We start from the raw sequence: 25,052 nt of genomic DNA on the forward strand, positions 1-25,052 counted from the left end.
AAGCTGAACCAAAATTTGAGATCAAATTTAAAGAAAATGAATTGGTTTCATGTACTATTGAGGCACCAGTAGTAGAACAGCTGTTACAGGTTTGTAAGTAAAACACATGTGTAGGATCGAAACTTAGTTAGTATGTAATCAGCTTCATCTCTACCTGTTACTACACTAATGTGTATACATTACTGTACAGGAAGGTGGTGCGATTCCCTTTGCTGCAAGATAAATATTTACACATTTAAAACAAACTGGACTGAAAGTTGCTTTTCTTAATAGGACATTCACTGTTTTTCAGTAGCCCTCAGGTATACACAAATGTATGGCCTTTTCACCTTGATATTACACAATACACAACACCAGATAAATGAGATGAAATAATGTCTCTCGTTACTAAATTAAGTGTGAAACAGTCCGCAGGCCTCAACACTTTTAGCTCAAGTATATGTAGATGTGAGCCCAATCTGATTTTAGTTTTATTCTTTGTTAGAAATAAGCTTTTAGTATAAACTGTTTTAATTTGTTTTGCACCAAGATCTTTTAGATACCCATATGTGGATTTAAATGCTTATTTCCTGTAATTTAATTTTATGCTTCCTGTGATGGAATGTTTAACTAGCTTGGAACCATGCACTGAGAAACAGTTTGGTCTCTGCATATATTCCTGATAGGCTTGTAACAAATCATTTTATCCTTGTTTCTCTCAGAAAGATAACTTTGCATCCCTTCTATCTTGTGATTATCTAGTAATCTACAATTCAGTTCATTTCTAAAAATCAAAATAATGACTTTTAATGTGTTTGATTATTGATTTCTAGAATATATTGGTGTTAATTTATTCAGGATAACCCACTTTAATTTATTGACCCTGGCCCTTCATGGGTTTTGATATGAAAACTTTTGTAAGTGTTACAAGTAACATATTTCCCATCTCTCCCTATGTAAATATATAATGTTGTTGGGTGGGCTACCTACACCTATTGTCTGTTGAGTTTTACACTGATTTATGGTAAATCTTACTATGTAAATGTGACACCCTCTTACTGTAAGGTGTGGATCACGACTTCTCTAACATATCCGTAAACAGGTAATGTATCAGATTTATACCATACTTATGTAAATGCACCCAGAGGACCTAGTTTGTCATGTAATACTGTGAATATAATGAACCAAAATATTTTGTTTCAAAGTTATGTTATCTTTTAGCATGTTTGAATGAATAATTAATGATATACTTTCTCATAAATAATTGTTTTAAGTTTTAAAAGTGGTTAAAGATTGTTTTGCACAGGTTTTAAACTTGGTTAAGATGGTATTGTACTGGTTTTAAAGTTGGATAAGATGGTTAACGTTTTATACAGGTAGATATACCCTGGGCTACAGTCGTCCATGTTGGACATTAGCAGTAATTTGGAGTTAAGATCTGTAAAGGTATGATTTATGTAGACACTGAGTCAGCAGGTGTGCGGGTATTATACCTAGGCTGGTTAGGACACTGGTGTCAACACACAGGTACACAGCACACCTGAGACGTAGGACAACACACACCCACACTTATCTTGGTCAGGCCTACAAGTACAACGGGTTTTCCATAAGTGGTTTAGCCAAGGGCACACAGTACTTTTTAGTTGATCTGCTATATAGTGTAATATAATCTCCTATGTCTATATGTACAGTACATATGTAGTTGTTTTTCCAACAAATTTTCAGTGTGTTTTGTACGTAGTAAATGGTGGTAGGTCCGTCCAGTGTATTGTAAATTGGAACGGTCATCACTGTACAATGGACGACGGCCACCTGTGTCAAGTCTGATCACACCACTGTGTACATGGATTTAATTATCAAAAAGGTACTACAATTGAGGAAAGGTGCCAAGGAAAAACAATTGAAAAAAGGTGAGCTATTATAATATACAGATATACTGTTATAGACATGGTGTTGTATGGATATGATGTCATATGGACCTGATGTCGACGGCAAGAACATTTTCTCCCCTATATATTTATACTGCTGATGTCAACATGGCCCTATATTGACAGCTTCATAACAGTGATGGGTTACTTTGTGCTGTTCCCCGTCCTTCATGATGTCAGCCACTGTAATAGATCAAACTGGATCATTTATGAGTAGTGATATAATGAATGAGCTATTCCTATATCCTAATTGACTCATAACTGTATGGCTATTAGATACTAGATAGGGATAGTGGTGTTATGGTCTTGTGATAGTGATAACACAAAGCAAGTTCCATTCAGTACACATTTATCATGGCTTGTTTGATATCAAATACTTTTTATAACAGTTAACACTTTAACAAATAACTTTTGGGACTCAACAAAATTATCAAATTCGTTTTACAGTTACATTTTAAAAATCAAAAGCTATTTCAGTTTAAAGATATAACAAGATTTATGGAATTTCTATTGCAACCGATACTTCTGCGTGTACATATAAAAGTTCTTTTTTTTTACCAAAACTACTTTAAAAAGTCTATATTAACCTACAAAAGGGTTACAAATACAAATCTTCTAACGAAAAATTAATACCATAAATGTAAATATAAAAGAAAACTATATAATACATAGAATGGATTACCAAACATTCTGTTATAACTAATATCAAAGTTCTATAAAATCTTGGTCATTATTAGTTGATGATTCCTAACAGCTTGTACTGTTCTCATATAAATGTCTGTCTGCCATATTTATGTGTGGAACCAAATCTAATCCTCGCTAAGAGGATTGACAAAAGCTGTAATATCATTGTCGTTTAGGTCTCATAGTATCAAAGATGAAGTTAGCTGCCTCACTCTGTGTAAATCAGAAATTAGGGGAGAAAATCAGCTGATTTTAGCCGGAAAACTGCAAATTAATCCTAAATGCAATCAATTCTTTGCCATCAGCAACTTTTGGGTTTCGAGTTCAATGGATTTTTGATTCCCATGTCACATTGAAATCTAATCTTAATATCCATGTGACAGCTTGTATTATTGTGAGGCACTGTTAAGGAAGATTAGACCAATGGCCGAGCTATCTCACATATATAGGGGCCATACAAACTTTGATGCACAAAAAAAATATTACTAAAGGCTTCTTGATATCATAAGATATTGAAATTAAGCTTGCTTGTTTTTCTGCTCAGCATCAGTTGTAGCCATTAACTGAATATTTCAATTTGAGGTCGAATTTACATTAATTGCCACTCTTGACTTGGTTTTTGTTGTCAGGAAATTGAGTAATGGACAGGTCTGTGCTGATTACATTTCCTGTGATTTATGTGAATTTCTTCAGAAAATTATTTTCTTGAACTTAAGTATTCTCTTTGTGGTATCATAAACAGATCTAAAGAAAATATTGAAATAATGAATATTTTTCTTCTATTCATTAGTGATGAGTAATGTATCGGATCAGTGATTCAAATTCTTAGTGTCCCATTTAAGCCTGGTACGAATGTTTGCCTTTCTTTGTTGGTATACTATAAGCTGTTCAATAATGTATAATTGAGCGTATAACTTGTCCATTAGGCGGTATAGCTTACGTAAGAATTCTATAGGGTTTAACCTATACATCACCTGTATGGTGTAATAGTGTGGGTGTCAACCCTAAGTCATTGTCCACTATACCTGGTCAGCGACCTTTTCACCTTGGAGTTTATGCAACCACTTAGTACCATGATGGACAATCTGTCCATTGATGTGAAAGATCTGACATATGGTCATCAATACATGATTTAATCATTGAACCAATGTTTCCAGGTATTAGTTTCGGTATTGTTAAGTCTTCCTTGTCTAAACTGTATTTTTACAACAAGAAAATTTGTATAAATAACATATAATTTGAAAAAAACCTAACATAATATAGTTAAGTGTTTCTACCCAAGTTTTATAGTTGGTATATTATATTGAAGATTTCACCAAGTTTGATTGACAGAATAGCCAAACATACATGAATGAAAAAGTGAAAGATCATAACTGCACATTCGCTCAAGATGACATCATGACATTATCCTTTGGCAAGAAATGTAAGTTTTTATATTCACACTGTTTTCGTCAGCTGTTTTCCACTTGAGTTGCTGAGCCTGTTGGTATAAGAGCCCACCCTAGTTGTAAATCCACCTATGTAAAAGAGTGCTGTGTCCTCCCCATTCCTAGTACTGCTGCTGCTGTCAGGGGCCTGCATGGCTCAAGTTTAAGACTATCGGTTTCTACTGATTTTGTTGCAAGTTGTGCTCCAACATTTGGGGAATAAAAAGGCACCGGGGCTATAAAATAGCTAAGGTTCCCTGAATAGAGCTTGTTTATGGCCGAAAACTTTGCATCCCATGTTGTACTTCATTGCACACCGCGTCATAAAAACACTAAGCGCTCTCTTATTTTCTCCTTAACCTTTCCAATGCAGCTATCTATATTACACAAGTTCAGATCAATGGATAAGGACAGATAAAATAACCCTGTCTCCCCTTTCTTTCTGAATAGGTTATCCTAGATCAATGGAAATGAGCAAGTTTAAAGGGTTTATAGGGTATAGGAATGGTGCTCAATCATGGTGTAAAATTGTCAGGTCAGGGCGATACTAGCTACCGCTCACCTAATGTTACACATTAAAAAACACAATCAGAGTAAAACCAACTTTTTGAAATTTTCAAAGGATGGCCTGGTTGATATGTGGAATAATGTTTTGAAAAAATGAATAAATACAACACAGTAAACTTTAAAGCATTTAGAAATGCATTTTGACACAAGTGACTTTTCCTTAGTTATTTTTTTTCTGAAAAAAAAGTAATGGAAGTTTCTCTAAAATTGAATCCTCTAATCTTTCCTCTCTCTCAAAAAAAGGAAGGAAGAACAGTAATTTTACATGAATCTTTATAGAATTACTTGGATGTATTGTTATTCCAGTGAATGTAATCCCCTTGAATGAGACTTACAGGCCATGCATACCCTCAGACAATAGATGCACTGGTATAGGAACACATGTAGAACATGTTGGGACATTCTTGAGGAGTCTAGTGGTACTATAGACATCTGGGCAGGGTCTGACATCCCCCTCAAGTCACAGTTAAAAGGCCTGCCTCAACGACCTTTTACCCCCAATTTGTTGGCAATGCTGCTGTAATATTTATGACGATTGTATCATTGCAGTTCAGTCATAATATGTCTGTTGCAGAAATCTACATAACACACAATACTTGGCCCAAGTCTTCGGTGGGAATGGATTTTTCACACCCAGACATTGCATATTGAGTATAAGATTTCTCTCTCGCTATAAATTCCAGGAGTATATCATTTACTTCATATTGATTTGAAGAAAACCAAACACATTGCATAATTCTCATACATGTTGAATGCTGAGGGTAATTTGTCACTGCTAATTTGTTCTGTTTTTTTTTTTGGTCAGGAAATTGAGAAATGGTCTGGGTTGTGCTAACCTTATAAATTAATTGCCCTGGATGACATGTGATTGACTTGTCTTTATTGTTTTGGGAGCTGAATTAAGGCTATAGCCACCAGCTACTACACAAAGCTATGCCATGGCCTATATAGTAATAAAGTGAAAGTCCCCAACCAACAAATAAAGAGGTTTTTCCAACAGTTGTGGTGTACAATATCAGTACCAGTGTTAATTCTGTCAAAACTTTAGGTTTAAGTGTTTGGTTTATTTGGTTATGGTAGAAAGGGTAAGTAAGTACAGTTTATCAATCGACTGATAAAAAACATAGATATTGTGTTTAGTGTATAAAGCTAAAGATCATATTACTACTATGACATGGGATAGTGGGGTCCAATCCCCAGATGGCATGAATCATGGGGGAGACAGTGCTGAACTCTGTATCCCTCCCCAGTATCAGGCTAAAAAGCTCTGTCATACATACACGGACACATTGATGTTTGGGTGGGAATGAGTAATGAACTTTATAATGTTTAGTATCCTCTTTGTAGGCAGTTTGTCTGAGATACAAGATAAAACAAGAGTTAAAGATAAAATAAGGAGCAGCATCAGTTCTAGTACAAGGTTAGAATTTCATCCACTCATTCATGTCTTGGATAAACTTTGGTAATTAAAAGCTCTTAATTCCAGTTGCCCATGGTCATCCCTATAGACCTCATCTTAGGTAGTAGCACATGTTTAGTTCTTCATTAGACATGTGCTCTTTCATGAAATTGAAGCTTGTGCTTTCATGATCAACTGTTTAGTAAAACCATTAATTAAAACTTCTCAGAAGTGATCATGGGCTGAAAAGGGCTACTGACCCAGCCTATGATGGGAAGGTAACAGGAGCTCTCTAAACAGTGAGTTTATGTTTGATCAGATTTCTATAGTGACAGCAGCTATTCAGATTTGATTTTCGTCAAGGTGGAAAAGTCACAGTAATGTTTAGATCCTTTATGTGGTCACAGCCATCACAGGGTCGAGAGGGTTTCTATTGATAGTGTTCACTTCATCACTCATAGACAGTAGCCGGTAAACCCACACAGTCCGCCAACTCCTAATGGTGATCTTTAAACAGGTACTACTTCACATTTAATCTCTGATCTTAAGATCCAACAATGGTAACATTGGTAAACTTACTTCAACAAAGGATCAACTTTTTAAGCACAACAAATTTCACTCTTTTGGTATTTGATATAGGAATGTATAGTTCTAATTATATCATTTCTCTGAATCTTGGATAACCAAATATAGTTTCCATGCACATTTCTTGCCGTCATTGATTGTAAGAGCCGCAGCTTGCATGCAGTGTGTGTTTGGATGTTTGTGGCTGTGGATTGCCCGGATTCCCCATGTGAGGGGTTCTTTATTGCACTGAAGCCATCACACAAGGTGCAGGAAATGCATGCGATTCACTGATGTGTTTAGTGTGTGATGTTTGATCGTGTCTGGTGATTGGTACGTGTCTGGTGATTGGTACTCGGTATTGAACACCTCGGGTTTGATGGATCACACGTCTGCAACACAGAGTCTAGGGCTATATTTGTATATAGGTGTCTGCTTAATTTTGTAGCTGTGCTTTACTTACAAAGTGGCAGTTACTGCACCGTAAACACCGTTCTTGTGTGCCAGTCTGATTAACGACATGACTATTTGTTTTAATGCAGACATACAAAATGGCATTAAATACATTGTAAATGTTGCGGAAAACTGCCACTGTAATTGGGTATCATTGTTTTACTATATGACTGACACTTATTCTACCATAATACCAATTCCAACTAATAAGTCTACTTAGCTTGTGGAGAAATTGTTTCACTTTAAAGTATCTTAGTCCACTTTTACTGTTGAATACTAATGATACTCGTGATTGCCCATTGATTATGCTCTTTATTCGATGGGTTAAACATTCATTGGGTATTTGAATCTTAAAAGTTATAAAAAAACCTTATCAATTCAAAAGACATTTTGTTAAAAGTACATTTGCATACAAGTTGAACGGAGCGATATATCTCAACACAAACTGAGAACCTTCTCTGACAGAATTAGAGAACAATACCTGTTAAGAATACATGCACATTGGTATAAAGCTGTCCTTGTTCCTCCCATGCTGTTTACCAGTTTTACCTGTATGTTATCATGCTGTTATCTGTACGTACCTGTATTATAGACACGCCTACATCTCGCCTGTTTCCTCCCACTACAGAAAACTGATGGATTTCCAATCTTCGTACCTAGTGTTACCGACTTATTGTTACCGACACACAATGGACCACCAAAGGTGTGAGGCATTCCTACTCAAACAATGATAATCACCTTAGTTGAAAATTTGTATGAAAGTGCTATGTAGAGGACACACAAATGTTTAAACATTTTCTTAAAGATTTGAAACTTCACTGCAAGTGTCTGTCACAATTGGACGTACAACAGGTTTAAGTTCTGTATAAGGGGCTGCGGTGGCCGAGTGGTTAAGATCTCTCAACATATTACTAGAAGCCCTGCACCTCTGGGTTGCGAATTTGAATCCCATGTGGAGCAGTTGTCAGGTACTGACAGCTGGTTGATGGTTTTTCTTCTGGTACTCCAGCTTTCTTCACCAACATACCTGGCACGTCCTTACATGACCCTGGCTGTTAATAGGACATTAAACTAATAAAACTAAACCAAGTTATGTATATGCCAAACTATAGGGAATTTTGAACAGGAATGTTGGTTTTTAAATATTTCATCAGATCAATGCTAAGGTTTTGAGATACATATATAGAATGGGGTAAAGTGCGACTTATTATTGATTATAGTCCCATCTTACAGTGATTGTGACAAAAATGAGGTTAAGATATGAGGTCACTATCACTGGAATATTATATGGTAAATTGTACTTTACCCATGTCATTTTGGTATCTTGTAATTTACATGCTCCAACTATGAAATTCGGGGAGTGAGACACACAATGTGTTATCCATATGGTCTTGCTGCATATCATATCTTATCCTGTCCTATCCTGGCCAGTGATGGAGTGTCATAACCTGTACATGTTGATCTTATGTCCTATCCTGGCTAGCTTAAGCTATCTAGCTTTCCGATTCTGTCCAAGTTTCATTGAAACGAAGGCTGAGACATTTATATATTAACCATGGCCATACCACATGTAAAAGTGAAAGAAGGAGATACTGTATAGAAATAAGGATGAAGATCTAGAGAACTAAGTGACACATGAGAGCATATATATATTGATTTGGCATTGTTAAGTTGACTAGAGATGGACTATTTCCACTGGTTTCTGGGTCACGGAGGAAATGAGTGTCTGACCCCACTTCTATAAGATGACATTCATATCTATAATAAAAAAAGACCTCTTACATATATACATAAGCATTATCAGTGCCTGTTCTATGTGATACTATGGAATATGAGCATTTCAAGATATCGGATGATGGAGACACAAAGACATGGATTTTTAAAAAAAAAAAATTTTGGGGGGGGGGGATATTAAATAACTTTCGATCAAGTTGAAATGAAAAGCTGATATTTCTGTGCCTCTCAATCAAAATTACATTTGTAAAGTCTTTGCCTTGTGAAACTTTTGTCTGAATCTCACACATTCCATAGAAGTTACATCGATCGTAGCACCTTTCATGGAAAGGTTACATATTTCCTTGAAGCTTCTTAAATTATCACTGTGTTCTACATAAAATATTGAGCTATATATATATCAAACATTAAATTGTTATCAGACCCAAAATTTTACTATACTAATTTCTCAGGTTGAAGCTAAGCCTTGGTTACTTATTAAAACCTCTCCCATGTTTGAAGCTAAGACATGAATGTTGATATATGACCAAAATGATAAAGCCCAATTAAAGTAGTGATAACAACTATACCCTAGAGACTGTTGCCAAGCCAATTTCATTTCTTTGTAATAGGTCCTAGTCAACTCATTCACCCCTGAAATTTCATAATGGACTGAACTTGTCTTTGATTTTGAAGAGTCTAAATGTGTCTTGAGGGGTGAGAGTGTATTGTTGTTGGTATTCCAGGCCATGTGACTGTCTCATCATGACCAGCCATCAGCTATATCTCACTCCCTGCCTGATCAGACTTCACTCCCTCCCCCACCATCCCCATTTACTGAGTGCCTGTAGATAGTCCAGCTGATATTCCCCTCCCTGTTCACTGCTGTCTGTAGATAGTGAGCTGATATACCTCCCTCTCCTCCCCTGTGAGTCTGGTTCCTAATAGCTTTCTAATGTACTCTAATCCCAGTGACATGTTTTCCCACTCAGCTTGTTGATAATACTTGAACCATTGTTGTTTTAAATTTGGGTCCTAAAGCAGCAGTTTAACAAGATTTGCTTTTGTAAGCCTGATCATTATAAGAAGATAACTTTTATTCTACAAAAGCAGCCGTTCATTTTGCTTGTTCAGCATATTTTGATAATTTCAACAGGAAGTTAGATATTGTGAGTATTTGACAGACGATTTATGTGTGAACAACGAGGAGGTTTCAGGGACACCTTCCTTGGTTGTCTTGTTGATGTTATCTGTTAAAGGTGTCTCTCTCAACACTAACACTTAATGGCTGCACATTTGTTTTGGCTATATGACAGGAAAGGATAGGAGTAAATCTTTAAGTCTGCCTTCACTATATCAGTTATTTTGTGTCATTATTATAGCAAATATTACCAGATACTGCTACTGGAATAGAACAAATGCATTCATAATAGAAATATAGCTTGATTCTCCAAACGCTTTATACGCCTTTTATTTCAAAGGAAAAAAAAAGTTTAAAAAAAAGTAAATTAGAAAAATGATAAAATCATTTCCATAAAAATGTAGCATTTGTTTTATTGCTTTGTTAGTAGAACTCGCGAGCTATTCATTTAAACAAGGTAGATTTGGATCTATGGTGTATATTCAAACCTTTGAAGTTTATAGGTATAAAAGTATGTATATAATTACAAACTGTATATACATAACTTATGTAAAGAGTTACCACATCTTTCTGATATGTGTCTATAGGAATAATCTTTTGTGGTGCAAACTTGACAGAACTTTCTCTTTGAAATGTTTTTGTTATAGATATGAAAGTGAGACCTGCCACCACAGCGCTATCTTGTACCCCTTGTAAAAGCCAAGTACAGGAAGTAATATAAACAATGGGGATCTAAATCTATACAGTGGACTTGTATTCTCACAATGAAACACACCTTAGTGTTGTCTGCGGTGCAGCCACAAGTGTAACTCAAACCTCTGAACAACAAGCAGAATCATCGTGTCACAATGATAGATGTACATTGGTATAGTTTTGCAGTTTGCGGTCAGCTTAAAAAAGTAGATAAATCGTGTCTACTTTGGGAGTACAGGGCCAGAGGGAATTAGTAAACAGCTTGTCAGTTGGAAAATACAAAGTAGATTTATAGGTAAAGGTGTATAGTAAGCTAAAGGTGTACAGAAGGTGCAATAGACAAAACTGACAATGTTCCTCTCTATAACACTTAATTTTGCTGATGCAAATGAGCTAAGGTGATCTGACAGGATTTCAACCATTGCTTGCAATCTTTGACTGATTTTTCGAAGAAAGTAATGCAAAATATCGTTTAAGTGAAGAGAAAGGTATAACGAATAAATATTTATCTTCTATTGATGGACCCCATTAACCTGAAACTTACCTGGGGAATGAGGTAAACAGAAGAGCCAAGCTAGCGCTGTACCAGTCAACCCCCCTCACACACCTATTGATTTTATATGGGGAGTTTTATTTAAAGTAGTGCATGTTGTTGTTGGCTGTAACACTACAGCCTCACATAAAACCTCCACGTTTACAGACCAAGTTATGATCTAAACCATCAATATCGCTTTATTATAACAATGCTTCCTGTCGCTATAACAAGCACAAAGCTATAATGTGACTTTCTCATCGGTTTTGGTTTTCACTGTGGGTTTCTGCCACTATTGCTGCAATGCTTAGGTCACATGTCCCATTGTCACCTGGTGATAGAGTTCGGTTTGATTGAGTCTGCTATGGCTTGATGTATTAGCTGGTCAAATTTATACCTTGGTTTGTCATCATTAGATATAGCTTGGTTTATTTTATGTCTTTGTCATTTGTACTTGAAATCTACTCTAGGACATGAAATTTTTGTTGTGAATTATAAGGAACATTAGTTAATTTGTGGTTACTATGGTACCACGAATATAAAAACTATGAAATTTGTTGAATACAGTATTGGAATAATTGTTACAAAGATATGAACATTTCTTTGCATTAAAAATTTTGAAGAGTTTTAAATTAAACCCGAAAGAAAGAACCCACTTGGCAGACGACACACATTGTAGGTATCCAATCACATCATAACTCCATGCAATCTTTAGGTGTTTTATATCGGGTTCATGAAATGTAATATGTTGATTTGAAGTGGGGGTACTTTTTATGACAAATACTGCAAAAAAGATATGTGTCTCTTAGTTATATCACAAAGAATATCTTAAACCACTTAGCAGACGTAAGTGACAGCTACATCGTGTATACATGTATTCATTTGATACAGTAGGCTGAGTGGATTGGCAGCGGACTTGTTAGGTTGTTTCATGGTCAGAAAATGGTTTTGCCCTTTAAGATATATAGCTGGTCTATGGAAATATTAGTCCCTATATGTGATAAAAGTACAGTACAAGTGTGGAATGATTGGGTGTCTGTCTGGAATGGCTGCTAATGTGGTTATATAGTTGAGTCATCAGATCTCTCCTCCACCAACACAAGTGTTGGAACCAGAGGGAAGGCTATACTGCTATAACATGTATTACAGGAATAACACAACAATCCTATCTCGGTCGGATATATGTATTTCGTGTGATATAAATTTTCTTTTGAGCATGAGGAAAATTCAATCGATAATAAAAATCTCTCACAATCATTTCTATAGTTAAGAAGTATAAAGTGGGTTCAATTTATTCCATCATCTTTGCCACACATTATGTCTTCAATTACTACTTGTACACATATTTGCAAAATCAATGTGGTTTACAAGGTCATTCATTTGACCTAATTAAGGAATGGCCATCACCTTGTTTCCTCAAATGCCATTAGGTTGTCAGGGTTAAGTGTTAAGATATTATTTTGGAATTATCTTTATTTCTTTACTTGATACACTGATCAACTATTTGAAAGTAGCTGAATTTGTAAATTCAACATCTAGGTTACAACTGATGATAATATCATGAATGAACTTTTAATGTATGACTAGTGATACAGTTAAGTCTGTAAGAACTCATTGTTAGAGAAATTCTTAAAGAGCCGAAGATGAAATCGGTTGTGAAATCTGGCTGTATTAGAAACGGGAGATGATAGATTGATATGAAGTGATTACGTGTAATAACTGTATATACTTGAACATTACCCGTCGTAGGTCCGTCTGCCCACCACGGGGCAGTAAGTGTAATTACAGGTAGATTTACTAGGCTAATGTATGTCTCCCATTCTACTTGGTTAATCAGGTATTATAGAAGACCATTTTCATTTTTACTACCCTGAATTTTTCTCTTCATTCATGTAATGTGTATATGATACCCCTACCAGAAGAGGACCAGTTTTCACACGAGCAACCTCGTCATATATACCATGACCAAATTGCATGTTATGGTCCCATTGAGACCGGCAGCAGTGACATGAAAACATCTAAATTTTTCCTTAAGTTCTATAATGAGGTTTTTTTTTTATTCCTGTTGTAGATTAATAACTCTCCCTGTATCAAGATGTTAGGATAAAGCAGAGTTTAATAAATTTGAACGTCTTGGATAAAACTATAAGTACAAAGTTTCTTGAGTTGCATGTTTCATGATCAAAATCTTGAATTCATATGAATTTCAGAGTAACTTGGATGTATAGAGAAATGTTTTTATCAGGTTAAATTTTGCTTATGATATCTTATTTACTGCCATCTATCTGTATTTGTCCCCAGATTGATTATTCTACATGTACAAGCATTCCATCTGATCAGATTTGGATTTATTCCTCTCTGCATATGCAGTGCTGAAAATTGAGAACTTGTTACAAATCTCTCCAGTTCTTTCCATGATTTCCTTGTGTGTAACTCTGTTTTGAGGATGCTCTGATTTCCTCAGATAAATGTCATCGCTGATGAATCTTCTTGTTTATCTAATTCCCGATCCGCTGGGAGAAAGAAAGAATGAGATTGCAGCATCAGCTCAGCCAGTTCGTGTTAGTGTTTGTATAGAGTTTTATAAATTACCTATGGCTTGATTTCTATACGTCTTGTGTATTACTATTGATCTAGATCTCAATACAACAGATACAAGTACATTTCTGAAAACCCTGTAACAAAATTTAATAACCAGCATATACAGGTACATGGAATTGGTCTTCAGTTTGCATGCAGCGAATCAATGTTTCCATTCTGTGATTGTTAAAAAGACTTTGTGCTCAGCAAACTTAAACATTCAATTATTACAGACGAATCTCTTTCGTACTAATATCCTTTCTAAACATTTGACCGTGATTTAGGTCACGATAAACATGTTTGTTTGAAGAATCTCGAATGTAATGTATATCATTATCTGACGTGAAGTATATTGCTTGTAGTGAGATAAATATATATACATGTTCTAGAAGATCTTGAAACCAGTCATTTTGCATTCCATGCTTGGCGAGATATGTCTAGGGCATTTAGCCATTGGCTGTTGGTCATAGGGTGTGGGGTAACAATAACATTGTACAAATAGTACAATGATTATGTTGATGTTGCTTTTGGGTCAACAGACTAAACTGGACTTTGATCTTTTGGAGATGGAAGATCTAGCTATGAGGTACAGCATACAAATGCATCTTCAGTCCTGTATATTAACCTACCTCTACTGATATTATAGACTGACTGCCAGTTATTAAAAACATCACTAAAATCTGGCTTGATAATGCATCATGTATGATCCTAAGTTTCTAACTAGGGGGAGATAATCTAGTATTAAAGCATTTCTGAGAAAATCTTAACAATAACTTAGGGTCTGGTGGCCAGTCTACTGATATAAATGTATAGCAGAAACTGAATATGAAATGAAAGGGAGTGGATATATGAATTAAATGAACCACATCTTTATATTTAAGTAGAAGACAGAAGACTGCAGAGCAGTTCCAACAATACCATTTGAAAACATTATAATAGCTGAGCTCCACCTTAAAAGTATTTTCTTTTTGTATTTTCCAGATTCTCTCCTGCAGACACGCCCCCTCCCAGATGCGCCCTCTATTGGTGATGTTCTCAACACAAAATGGATGTCCAAGGAAAACCTGCTGGCTAGTCAGAACGAGGATGACCCTAACCTATTTGTCGCCCTCTACGACTTCCAGTCAGGGGGAGACAACCAGCTCAGTATTGTTAAAGGTATCTGTCAACAGGAAGGTTAGAGGAGAACAAATGTTTAGTGTAGGAGATAGTATAGGATAAATAGTGATGAGGAAACACAGAGTAAGGTTATGTTTAGGTTCTAAAGGTCATCTATAAAGGTCACTTTAGCTAAAAATAGACATTTCATCAAATGACTGGATTTTGATAGAGGTAGCAATATGACATAATCTTTTAATACAAATATACTGTGGACAAAATTTTGAAAGGTGGCAGTGTAGCTTGCTATATTCCAGTACATGCTCTAGTAAAAGAAGTAGATTCGTATAAGATTTACGATACATTTACAGTAAAAAAAAAATGACATAGTGAGTAACATGACCTTATCAGTCATTATCAGTTCATTATCGCTAGGCATTTACAGCTTAGGCTGCTCCTCCTTTTTACCAGGTTCTATCATCAAGGCAGGTAGTGCATATTTAATGAAGCTATACAATTGATTGGTTGATTGTGTGCAAGTCAGTTAAATATTTAAATCTTTTTTCGATTCGCTTTAACTTTTTATTGTCTAGTTGTAACTGGATATGTTTTCTACTATCTAAAGTGCTATAGGAGTTTGAAAATGTTCATTTGGGATTCAAGAAATGTTATATATGTATTTTGGAATAATTTTCATTCAACTGATATAAGTGTGTATAAGTGTGTTACTGTAGATTCAATGGAAGCTTTTCTAATGGCAACAATACCTTTACGAGGCAACTGAGAATGGAATAAATTTCCAAATATTTTTTTTGTCAGAAGAGATTCATTTTTTTCACTCAGATGAAAATTAACGTAAATGACTTGACTATAGAATGCAGATTGCAATCCAAATTCTTGAAGAAATGAATGAAATACTGTGTGTCCATTCCGTGGAATTAAGGAGTCTGTTCAAAACCAAACATTGCAAATGAAGGGGTGATATTGATTACGTTAAGATGGATGTGATCTGTCCTTTAACCTTGGAGAAATTAGGGATATTAATTGGCAAGAGTGAAAGTCTTAAGATTGGATATCTTCAATAAACAATGGTATAGCCTCAGATACAATATTGGACAACTTGATGGGGATGTAGCTGAAACTGACCATGGGTTTGATGCTATCGGACAAAAGTATGTGTAACATTGTATGATTATGAACATAGAATTTTTATGTTGTGTTGTTACAGTAGCTTGCAATCCATATTTACTTTTGTTTTCTACATCAACTACACCTTTTATTACAATCACAATATACAATCACAGTGCCAGAGTGCAGAATTCATCCATTCGTTGCGTTGAGAATTGACAATTTTTTTTCGACAAATTTCTATATCGATGTAATTTTTGCACCCTTATCTTTAATCTTAATTAACTTTTAATTTTACCCTTAAGTTTTGATGGTAAGTTTGCACTCCATATTCATTTAATTTGGAAATCTCAAATTTTGCACATTTAAATTTTATTTTAGGGTAATATAAATATGATACATCAGAAAACCCACTCAATTTATGTGAAATAGATATGAATTCTAGCCTTTTACACCAAGCTTTGTGATGATCCTTATTCCCTGACTGTAATGAGTCTCAGGCTTTGTTTAGACCCTATTGAGTATAGACCTCTGTGTAATATTGATGGTTAGAATTTGTCCGTGTCTAGCTGTTGTTCGTTGTCATAGGTTATTGTAATGTGAGTGCCTATTGTTCAGTAATGCTGACATAGTAGATTTGTTTCTCTGTCAATGTTTCCTGTTGCTTCATTCTTCTGTTGTGCTGTGCTTGTGTGTTTTGTTTTGATATTTGAGAATCCAGAACAAAAAAAACAAAAAATATGCAAACGACAAAGAATTTTCTGTTGACCTTGGTATCGTATATTCTCTAGTCCTTTATATGAATGCAAATCCTGAGGAATATCAATTTGAATTATTATTCTGGAGCTGTCTTTCATGATTCAGAAAGTTATTTTACATTAGTAAGTCAGTATTTGCTGTATCTTAATTAAGGTTACATCAAGGTTACCCTTATGAAGCCTTTCAATATAAATGAAACCTACTGCCTATTCCTATTGTAGAAGTCTGTGTTTGCAGTGACCTTTTCCTTTTGGTTTTGAATAGCTTTTAGTGGTAGTGTTTGCATTTTGCACGTTGGCATGATGCATGTAGAAGACTTGACATATGGCAAACTTGAGACTAGAATAAGTATATATCTAACTCTCAGACATCATTACTGCAGGTGAACAGGTGACCATCCTCGGCTACAACAAGGGAGGCGAATGGTGTGAGGTCAAGAACAAAGCCGGCGACATTGGCTGGGTGCCTAGTAACTACATAGCCCCTGTCAACAGTCTGGACAAGTTTTCCTGGTACCATGGACAGATATCCCGGAATGCGTCGGAATATCTCCTCAGTAGTGGCATCAATGGAAGCTTCTTGGTCAGGGAGAGTGAGAGTAGCCCAGGTCAAAGGTCAATATCGGTCAGGTTTGAAGGAAGGGTGTATCATTACAGGATCAGTGAGGATTCTGATGGAAAGGTAAATAGCAAGATAGTCAATAGCAAGATAGTCAATAGCAAAATAGTCAATAGCAAGATAGTCAATAGCAAGATAGCAAGATAGTCAATAGCAAGATAGTCAATAGCAAAATAGTCAATAGCAAGATAGTCAATAGCAAGATAGTCAATAGCAAGATAGTCAATAGCAAAATAGTCAATAGCAAGATAGTCAATAGCAAAATAGTCAATAGCAAGATAGTCAATAGCAAAATAGTCAATAGCAAGATAGCAAGATAGTCAATAGCAAAATAGTCAATAGCAAGATAGCAAGATAGTCAATAGCAAGATAGTCAATGGCAAGATAGTCAATAGCAAAATAGTCAATAGCAAGATAGTCAATAGCAAAATAGTCAATGGCAAGATAGTCAATAGCAAAATAGTCAATAGCAAGATAGCAAGATAGTCAATAGCAAGATAGTCAATAGCAAAATAGTCAATAGCAAGATAGCAAGATAGTCAATAGCAAGATAGTCAATAGCAAGATAGTCAATAGCAAGAAAGTCAATGGCAAGATAGTCAATAGCAAGATAGTCAATGGCAAGATAGTCAATGGCAAGATAGTCAATAGCAAGATAGTCAATAGCAAAATAGTCAATAGCAAGATAGTCAATGGCAAGATAGTCAATAGCAAGATAGTCAATGGCAAGATAGTCAATAGCAAAATAGTCAATAGCAAGATAGTCAATGGCAAGATAGTCAATAGCAAGATAGTCAATGGCAAGATAGTCAATAGCAAGATAGTCAATGGCAAGATAGTCAATAGCAAGATAGTCAATGGCAAGATAGTCAATGGCAAGATAGTCAATAGCAAAATAGTCAATAGCAAGATAGTCAATAGCAAGATAGTCAATAATAGTCAATAGCAAGATAGTCAATAGCAAGATAGTCAATAGCAAGATAGTCAATGGCAAGATAGTCAATGGCAAGATAGTCAATGGCAAGATAGTCAATGGCAAGATAGTCAATAGCAAAATAGTCAATAGCAAGATAGTCAATAGCAAGATAGTCAATGGCAAGATAGTCAATAGCAAAATAGTCAATAGCAAGATAGTCAATGGCAAGATAGTCAATAGCAAGATAGTCAATGGCAAGATAGTCAATAGCAAGATAGTCAATGGCAAGATAGTCAATGGCAAGATAGTCAACAGCAAGATAGTCAACAGCAAGCAAGATAGTCAATAGCAAGATAGTCAATAGCTAAATAGTCAAGCTATTCTGAAGGTCATTGTTACAATTCTGAAAGTCATTGTTCGTTGCAAATCTGAAGGTTGTTGTTTCAATTCTGAAAGTCAGGATTCTGAAGATGATTCTTGCAATATAATTCTGAAGGATTATTCTGAAGGTCATTGTTGCATTTCTGGTGTTCATTGTTACAATTAATCCTGAAAGTCTTCAATATGATTCTGAAGGATGTAATTATCATTACATTCTTGAGTTTCTTCAAATTATATACAAAAAGTGCTTATATGTTCCAGACGTTGTATTATTTATTGAATATAAAGACATGTGTTTGAACTGTCTTCCTAAGCTTGGGTGAGTTTTGAAGATCCTTCTTTACAACATAACCTTCAGATGACCTTCAATGTATATTTTCAAAAGATATATGTAAAAGAAGTAAAATGGAATTGCAGCCTAAGTTTGATCTATCCCCATGTTTGTGCAGCAGCTGATCATGATGAGATGAGAGGTTTATGGATAAAGTGTCAGTTTTCACCAAGATATCAAACTGGCCGTAATTGGTTGGGAAAATGATACCATGGAAACATCATAACTTTTGTTACAGGAATATTGATTGGACAGCCAACTGCAGTCCTTTATATGTGGTGAAAGCAATTAATTTTGTCAAAGCAGGCAGATCTGTGGAAATTATCCCTGATTGTCTCTGAATGGAAGTGACATGTTTAAGCTGTATAGGGGGACAATATCCCGTCAGATAGCATTAGTTATATAATTATTGTATAGATCATCAAAGGCTTCCTGTTGAAAGTAAATTAAAGCAGCTAAAATTTACAGCTGTTATTAAATTGTTCCAAAATTAAGAGAACCAGTTGAAAACAAATATCTAGAAAACCTAATGTTTCTTGTTGCAATCAAAACTACATTGAATCATATGCTCTCTGGTTCATGTTTGTATTGTAATTAATGTCCAGTAATGGAAAACATATGAATTATATACATATCAGTATTAATGTGAATTGTATTCATAATAATTTTTATAGTAACACCCTATTGAACTTGTATCAGTACATACAGCTTGCATTGTGTGGTATTAAAATTAATTAAGAGATGTTTTTTTGTGTGATACCCATTTAATTGAGATATGTTTTGTATCATACATGTTTTATTAAGTAATAATTTTTTGTGACAGGTGTTTGTGACACAGGAACATCGCTTTAACACACTGGCAGAGTTAGTCCACCATCACTCCATACACTCAGATGGACTGGTCACCACCCTGCTGTACCCCGCCCCTAAACGCACCAAACCCACTGTATTCGGCCTCAGTCCTGAGCCTGACCGATGGGAGATTGAACGCACAGAAATCGCCATGAAACACAGGCTAGGTACTGGTCAACTTGGTTGTATGTTGAGAAATCCAGAATGGTTATGTTGAAATTCAAAATTGATTTATGTTCAATATTTTGCAGTAAATGTGTGCGCTAAGTTTTTCCTGAAATAATTGATGCCATTTTGTTATCGTTCTAGAGGTAATACAGTAACATAAATGCTCTTCATGATGTCGAGCGTAGGTTTTAATTTCATGAAATAAACAAGATGATGTGAGGTTTGATAATCGTTATCTCAAGAAGGAATATTGATTTTCTCTTCCACCTGTACTCTTAGATGTACCGTTAAAAGGACTTCACTCAAAGCACCAGAAATTTTGGTGATATCATAAATCAGAGAGAAACTCCATCAATTTACTTCATACATTGCAATATTTCTTAATTAGAATAAAGAGAAACCAATTTATGCACTTCATACATTGCAGTATTTCATAATCAGAATAAAAGAGAAACCCATATATGCACTTCATACATTGCAGTACTCCATAATCTGTATGAAAGTTCAACCCCATCGATGTACTTCATACATTGCAACAATTCTTTGTCAGTCTGAGAGAGAAACCCCATCAATGTACTTCATACATTGCAGCATTTCTTTGTCAGTATGAGAGAGAAACCCCATCAATGTACTTCATACATTGCAGCATTTCTTTGTCAGTATGAGAGAGAAACCCCATCAATGTGCTTCATATATACATTGCATTATTTCATAATCAGTATGGCAGAGAAACCCCATCTTATACTCGATATATTCATCAGACCTTTTGGGATTTTGAATTATGTCTCATCCACTTGAAATGTTAAGGTAAATATTCTACTAAGAAGAATATTAGTTCCATGATGAAAGAAAGTGTATATGTAGAGACAACTAATGATGTATCATTTGATATTCCAGGCGGAGGGCAATATGGTGATGTATATGAGGCAATTTGGAAACGTTACAATAAAACGGTGGCTGTGAAAACTCTCAAGGTAGGGAATGAGGGTTCATTGAGGAAATAATGCTTGTTCAGTTAATTTATCTTAATTTAAAGATATCACTGCTTGAAATATTGCTGGATGGTGTTGGTGTCATATATTGTAAAATCAATATACACTATACATTCAAGGCCACAAACCAAATGCCCAAATTACCAATATTATGCCAATTAATAGTTACCAATTTTAATGAAACAAATGGTCCTTTACAATTGTTTATACCACATACGGTTAACCAACTTTCTTTCTTACAATTTCCTGAAGATTGAATTTTATGGATTTAAAAATTAAATGGGAATTCCTATCAATATAAATCACATTTGTATTAATTAATGGAGAGAAATTATGCAAATTTACTTTAATCACATAATTCGTGAAAGTAAAGTGCACATTGATTTACTGGAAATAGAATTCTTTTCAATGACCAAGCGTTATTTTGACAGTATGCTGTTGGGATATGTACGGTATTCGCCGTAATTAGCGCCCAGGGCGCTTAGGTAATTGTAACAAATTGGGTGGCTTATTAATGAACCAAAATGTAAGTTGTGGAAGAAAAACGTCAATCTTACTTTGAATCTTTCTGTACTCATGGTTCATAAATCAATTACAATAAACATGCAAATGCCTTTTATCCTGAGACGCATTATCATGTCACGATTTACATGTAAAACCCCCGCAAGTTCATGTAATATGGTATACAATGCTGATGTTAGAGGCATCATATGTTGTAAAACATTGTTAAATCCATAGAGGGAGGGGTTTTAATTACGGCAAATACGGTAGCCAATGAGAGGTAACTTGAAATCAATGTGCATGATGATTTAGATGTCTTCATATCTAAATATTAATGTTATTCAGGAGGACACTATGGCCCTGAAGGATTTCCTAGAGGAGGCCTGTATCATGAAGGAGATGAAGCACCCTAACCTGGTACAGCTGCTGGGTAAGAGAATTACATCTACATTACTCTAGAACAGCAAGGAAATGTTTACAAGATATGCTCTGTTTACTGGGAGTTCTTTCCCCATGCTAGATTGAATAATGAATGAAAATAGAATAAGCAAAGCATCAGACCAATACAAAAAAGACTATTAATGATGTTCCATTTTGCTATAGCTGTTCAATGTCCAAGTTATAAGATATCAGTATGATGCCTGATCATGTAGATATTTCTGTTGAACTGCTTTAGACTTTTTGTGGTTATTTGTCCTTTTCTTTGACAGGTGTATGTACAAGAGAACCACCCTTCTACATAGTAACAGAGTTCATGACACACGGCAATCTACTTGACTTCCTTCGTGGTTCGCCGAAGGGAGAGGTGGGCGCTACCATACTCATGCATATGGCTACCCAGATAGCATCAGGCATGGCCTACCTGGAAACCCGAATGTTTATCCACAGGTAAGCTCTTTGTAAAATAAAGAAATTATTTCCAATGATATTTTCTGCTGTACTTGCTGTGGTTAAATTTTCTGTTTTAGTTCTGGTTAGCGACTGTTCCTAGAAGAAATTATCTGGAATGTTTACACTTCTCTCATGAAGGAATGAAAGGAATGTTATTAAGGAAAGAGAATTATATTAAAGTATTACTAGGTATTAATTTGTTTTGGTTTGTGTTACATTTTATCAAAATGACATTCAATGAGGACCCATCATGACAAGAGATTGAAAGACAAGATACATGGACTTGTAACATTCTTTATATTGATTTTGTTTTTTAACACAGGGATCTGGCGGCAAGGAATTGCCTAGTAGGAGAAAACCATCTAGTCAAAGTGGCAGATTTCGGACTGGCGAGGCTGATGAAGGATGATACCTACACAGCTCATGCTGGTGCCAAATTTCCCATCAAGTGGACAGCTCCCGAGGGGCTGGCCTTTAATCGATTCTCCACCAAGTCAGATGTGTGGGGTAGGTAACACCGACCTAGCCATATAACAATGAGCTATCTTATACTTAGGATATACATGTATTTATAGAACTCCTTTTTCATGTCATCTGTGCATTTGCTTTGTGCACACGATGCAAGATGTGAACGTGTACAAAAATTCAAAGATTTGTGTTTTTGAATTGTTTGTGTTATCTTTGAAAAAATGTAAGCACTTCAGTCTGAATTAATGCAAAATTGTTAAAAAAAATTAATATTCACCTAATGTTGTGTTCAGTATCAGGGTAATCAAGTATCACTGCTGATGTACCTCCACACATTATTATAGATCATCTATTAGTGAATATTAATGCTAATGTATCCCAGTACTCGTAAACTTTCAGCTTGTACTCCATGCCATTTATTTCAGCATTGAGGAAAGTCCATTAGTGTTATTGCTGCTATATATCTTTGCACCACCATTCATACTGTTTGTACCCAATCTTACATTTCATCACTTTGGATAGACCAGCAATGTACATTATCGCTTATGAACCTCCAGATATTCTGTTTGTATCCAATGTTATATCTGATCATTTTGGATATACCAAATTTATTCATTACTGTACTGCTTCTATACCCTAGTGCCTCCAGATATTAAGTTCATTCTCTGTATTATATTTCAGCGTTTGGGGTATTACTGTGGGAGCTGGCTACCTATGGTATGTCGCCCTACCCTGGGGTGGAGCTGACTGAAGTGTACCACCTCTTGGAGCGAGGCTACAGGATGGACCGGCCTGCGGGATGTCCAGCTAATGTCTATGAATTAATGATGAGATGTAAGTGCTAAAACTTGTGGCATTCAGAGTTTTGTCTTTTCTCATTTCTTTAAAATGTGTAGATTTAGAAGTGCTTTATATATAGAGATAACAGTAAATGTAATGTCCTTGCTTCAGTTCTCAGATTTTTATTTTCAAGGAAAAAACCATGAAACCGAGTTTTTCTTGTTGATTGCAATTTCTAATAAATTAATTGCAATTTCTAATAAATAAATGAAAATAAAATAAAAATGTCTAATAAATAGATGAAAATAAGGGAATAAACCCAAACTGCAAACGTCACATTATTACATTTGTATAGGTACACTACTTTTGCTGTACATAAAGCAAGTATCAAAGCATAAATTCATTGGTATCAACTTGTAGAGCTTTCTAAATCGACAATTTGGCCATGTTGTTATACAGGTTGGCATTGGGACCCAAAGGACAGACCAACATTTAAAGATATCCACAACTCCTTAGAACACATGTTTGAGAAGTCCAGTATTAGTGAAGGTGAGATAGTGTCACATACAGATAAAGAATCTTATACAAGTCTGGTCTATTGACAGAAATATTCCAAGGGCTTACTACAATCAGCAGCGCGAAGTATGCTGAGAGGAGTTCTCTGTCTATAGATCAGATCCATAAGACAAGAATCCAATTTTTTTTATACACTTAAAACAAATAGAATTGAGTTTAATTTAATAATCTAAAATCCTGTTGAAAAAAAATTGATGAACATAATTTGATGCAGTATAAAACGATAACATTGCACTGTTGTGAGTAACATCACAGCACAGTTGTTTTACACCCCCTGAGAAAGTTCCCATAGTGTCAACAGGATATTGGATGTGAAATATCTGTAATATTTGATGATTCAAATTAAAAACGGTATGTTATATTTCCTCTTTAGCATGTGTGCTTTTATAAGGTTGTAAGGGCATATTTTACAAGTTGTAATTTTTGAAACTTAACTCCAGTAGAGCTTGAAATTAAGTTGGCTGTAAGGATATATTTTGCTTGTTGTAATTTTCAAACCAGTAGCGATCCAGCCTAGAATAGATCTTTGATGACCAAGCTCAACTTTAAAATGTTCTCTTTTCTTGTCTGTAACAGAGGTAGAAAAGGAGTTGGAGAAGAATGATACCAAACGAGCCCCCACTAAGAAAGCTCGACAGCCCCCAAGTATGGACGGCAGTGAACATTTAGAAGGCCGTATCAGTGCAGGTACGATATCAACTTTTTTTTGCTGCTATGCCTTTAAAACGATATAGCTTGACTTCATTAATTAATCTGAAAACAGCGGAACTGTATGGTAAAACTTTTGAGTATTTGGGCTCAAGATGGTAGAAAAATGAATTGCTGCAAAAACATACAAGCCAAATAAAATTTTGCAACTTTTGATCATGGAATCACTTTGAAAAAGTTGTTTGGAATTAAAATGGAAAATTAAGTTTCACCTAAATAAGGTTG

The 25,052-nt window shown here is 35.3% G+C and overlaps 1 protein-coding gene across 4 annotated transcripts in view; it reads left to right on the plus strand.

The window, feature by feature from the left end:
• Positions 1-25,052, plus strand: part of LOC138321622 (tyrosine-protein kinase Abl-like) — a 57,622-nt gene that overhangs the window by 25,725 nt on the left and 6,845 nt on the right. For 2 of the 4 annotated variants that reach the window (XM_069265413.1, XM_069265417.1), the window contains 10 exons: positions 14,642-14,818; positions 17,013-17,326; positions 19,715-19,910; positions 20,809-20,885; positions 21,750-21,834; positions 22,115-22,292; positions 22,618-22,802; positions 23,445-23,597; positions 24,003-24,092; positions 24,696-24,806. In XM_069265413.1, the coding sequence (XP_069121514.1) occupies positions 14,642-14,818; positions 17,013-17,326; positions 19,715-19,910; positions 20,809-20,885; positions 21,750-21,834; positions 22,115-22,292; positions 22,618-22,802; positions 23,445-23,597; positions 24,003-24,092; positions 24,696-24,806 (1,566 nt within the window). Of the gene's footprint in view, positions 1-1,548; positions 1,890-14,641; positions 14,819-17,012; positions 17,327-19,714; positions 19,911-20,808; positions 20,886-21,749; positions 21,835-22,114; positions 22,293-22,617; positions 22,803-23,444; positions 23,598-24,002; positions 24,093-24,695; positions 24,807-25,052 lie in introns of those variants that run through there. The other 2 variants (XM_069265418.1, XM_069265414.1) reach the window with 2 other exon arrangements.

Source organism: Argopecten irradians, chromosome 4, assembly GCF_041381155.1.
Source record: "Argopecten irradians isolate NY chromosome 4, Ai_NY, whole genome shotgun sequence".
Taxonomy (NCBI): Eukaryota; Metazoa; Mollusca; class Bivalvia; order Pectinida; family Pectinidae; genus Argopecten; species Argopecten irradians.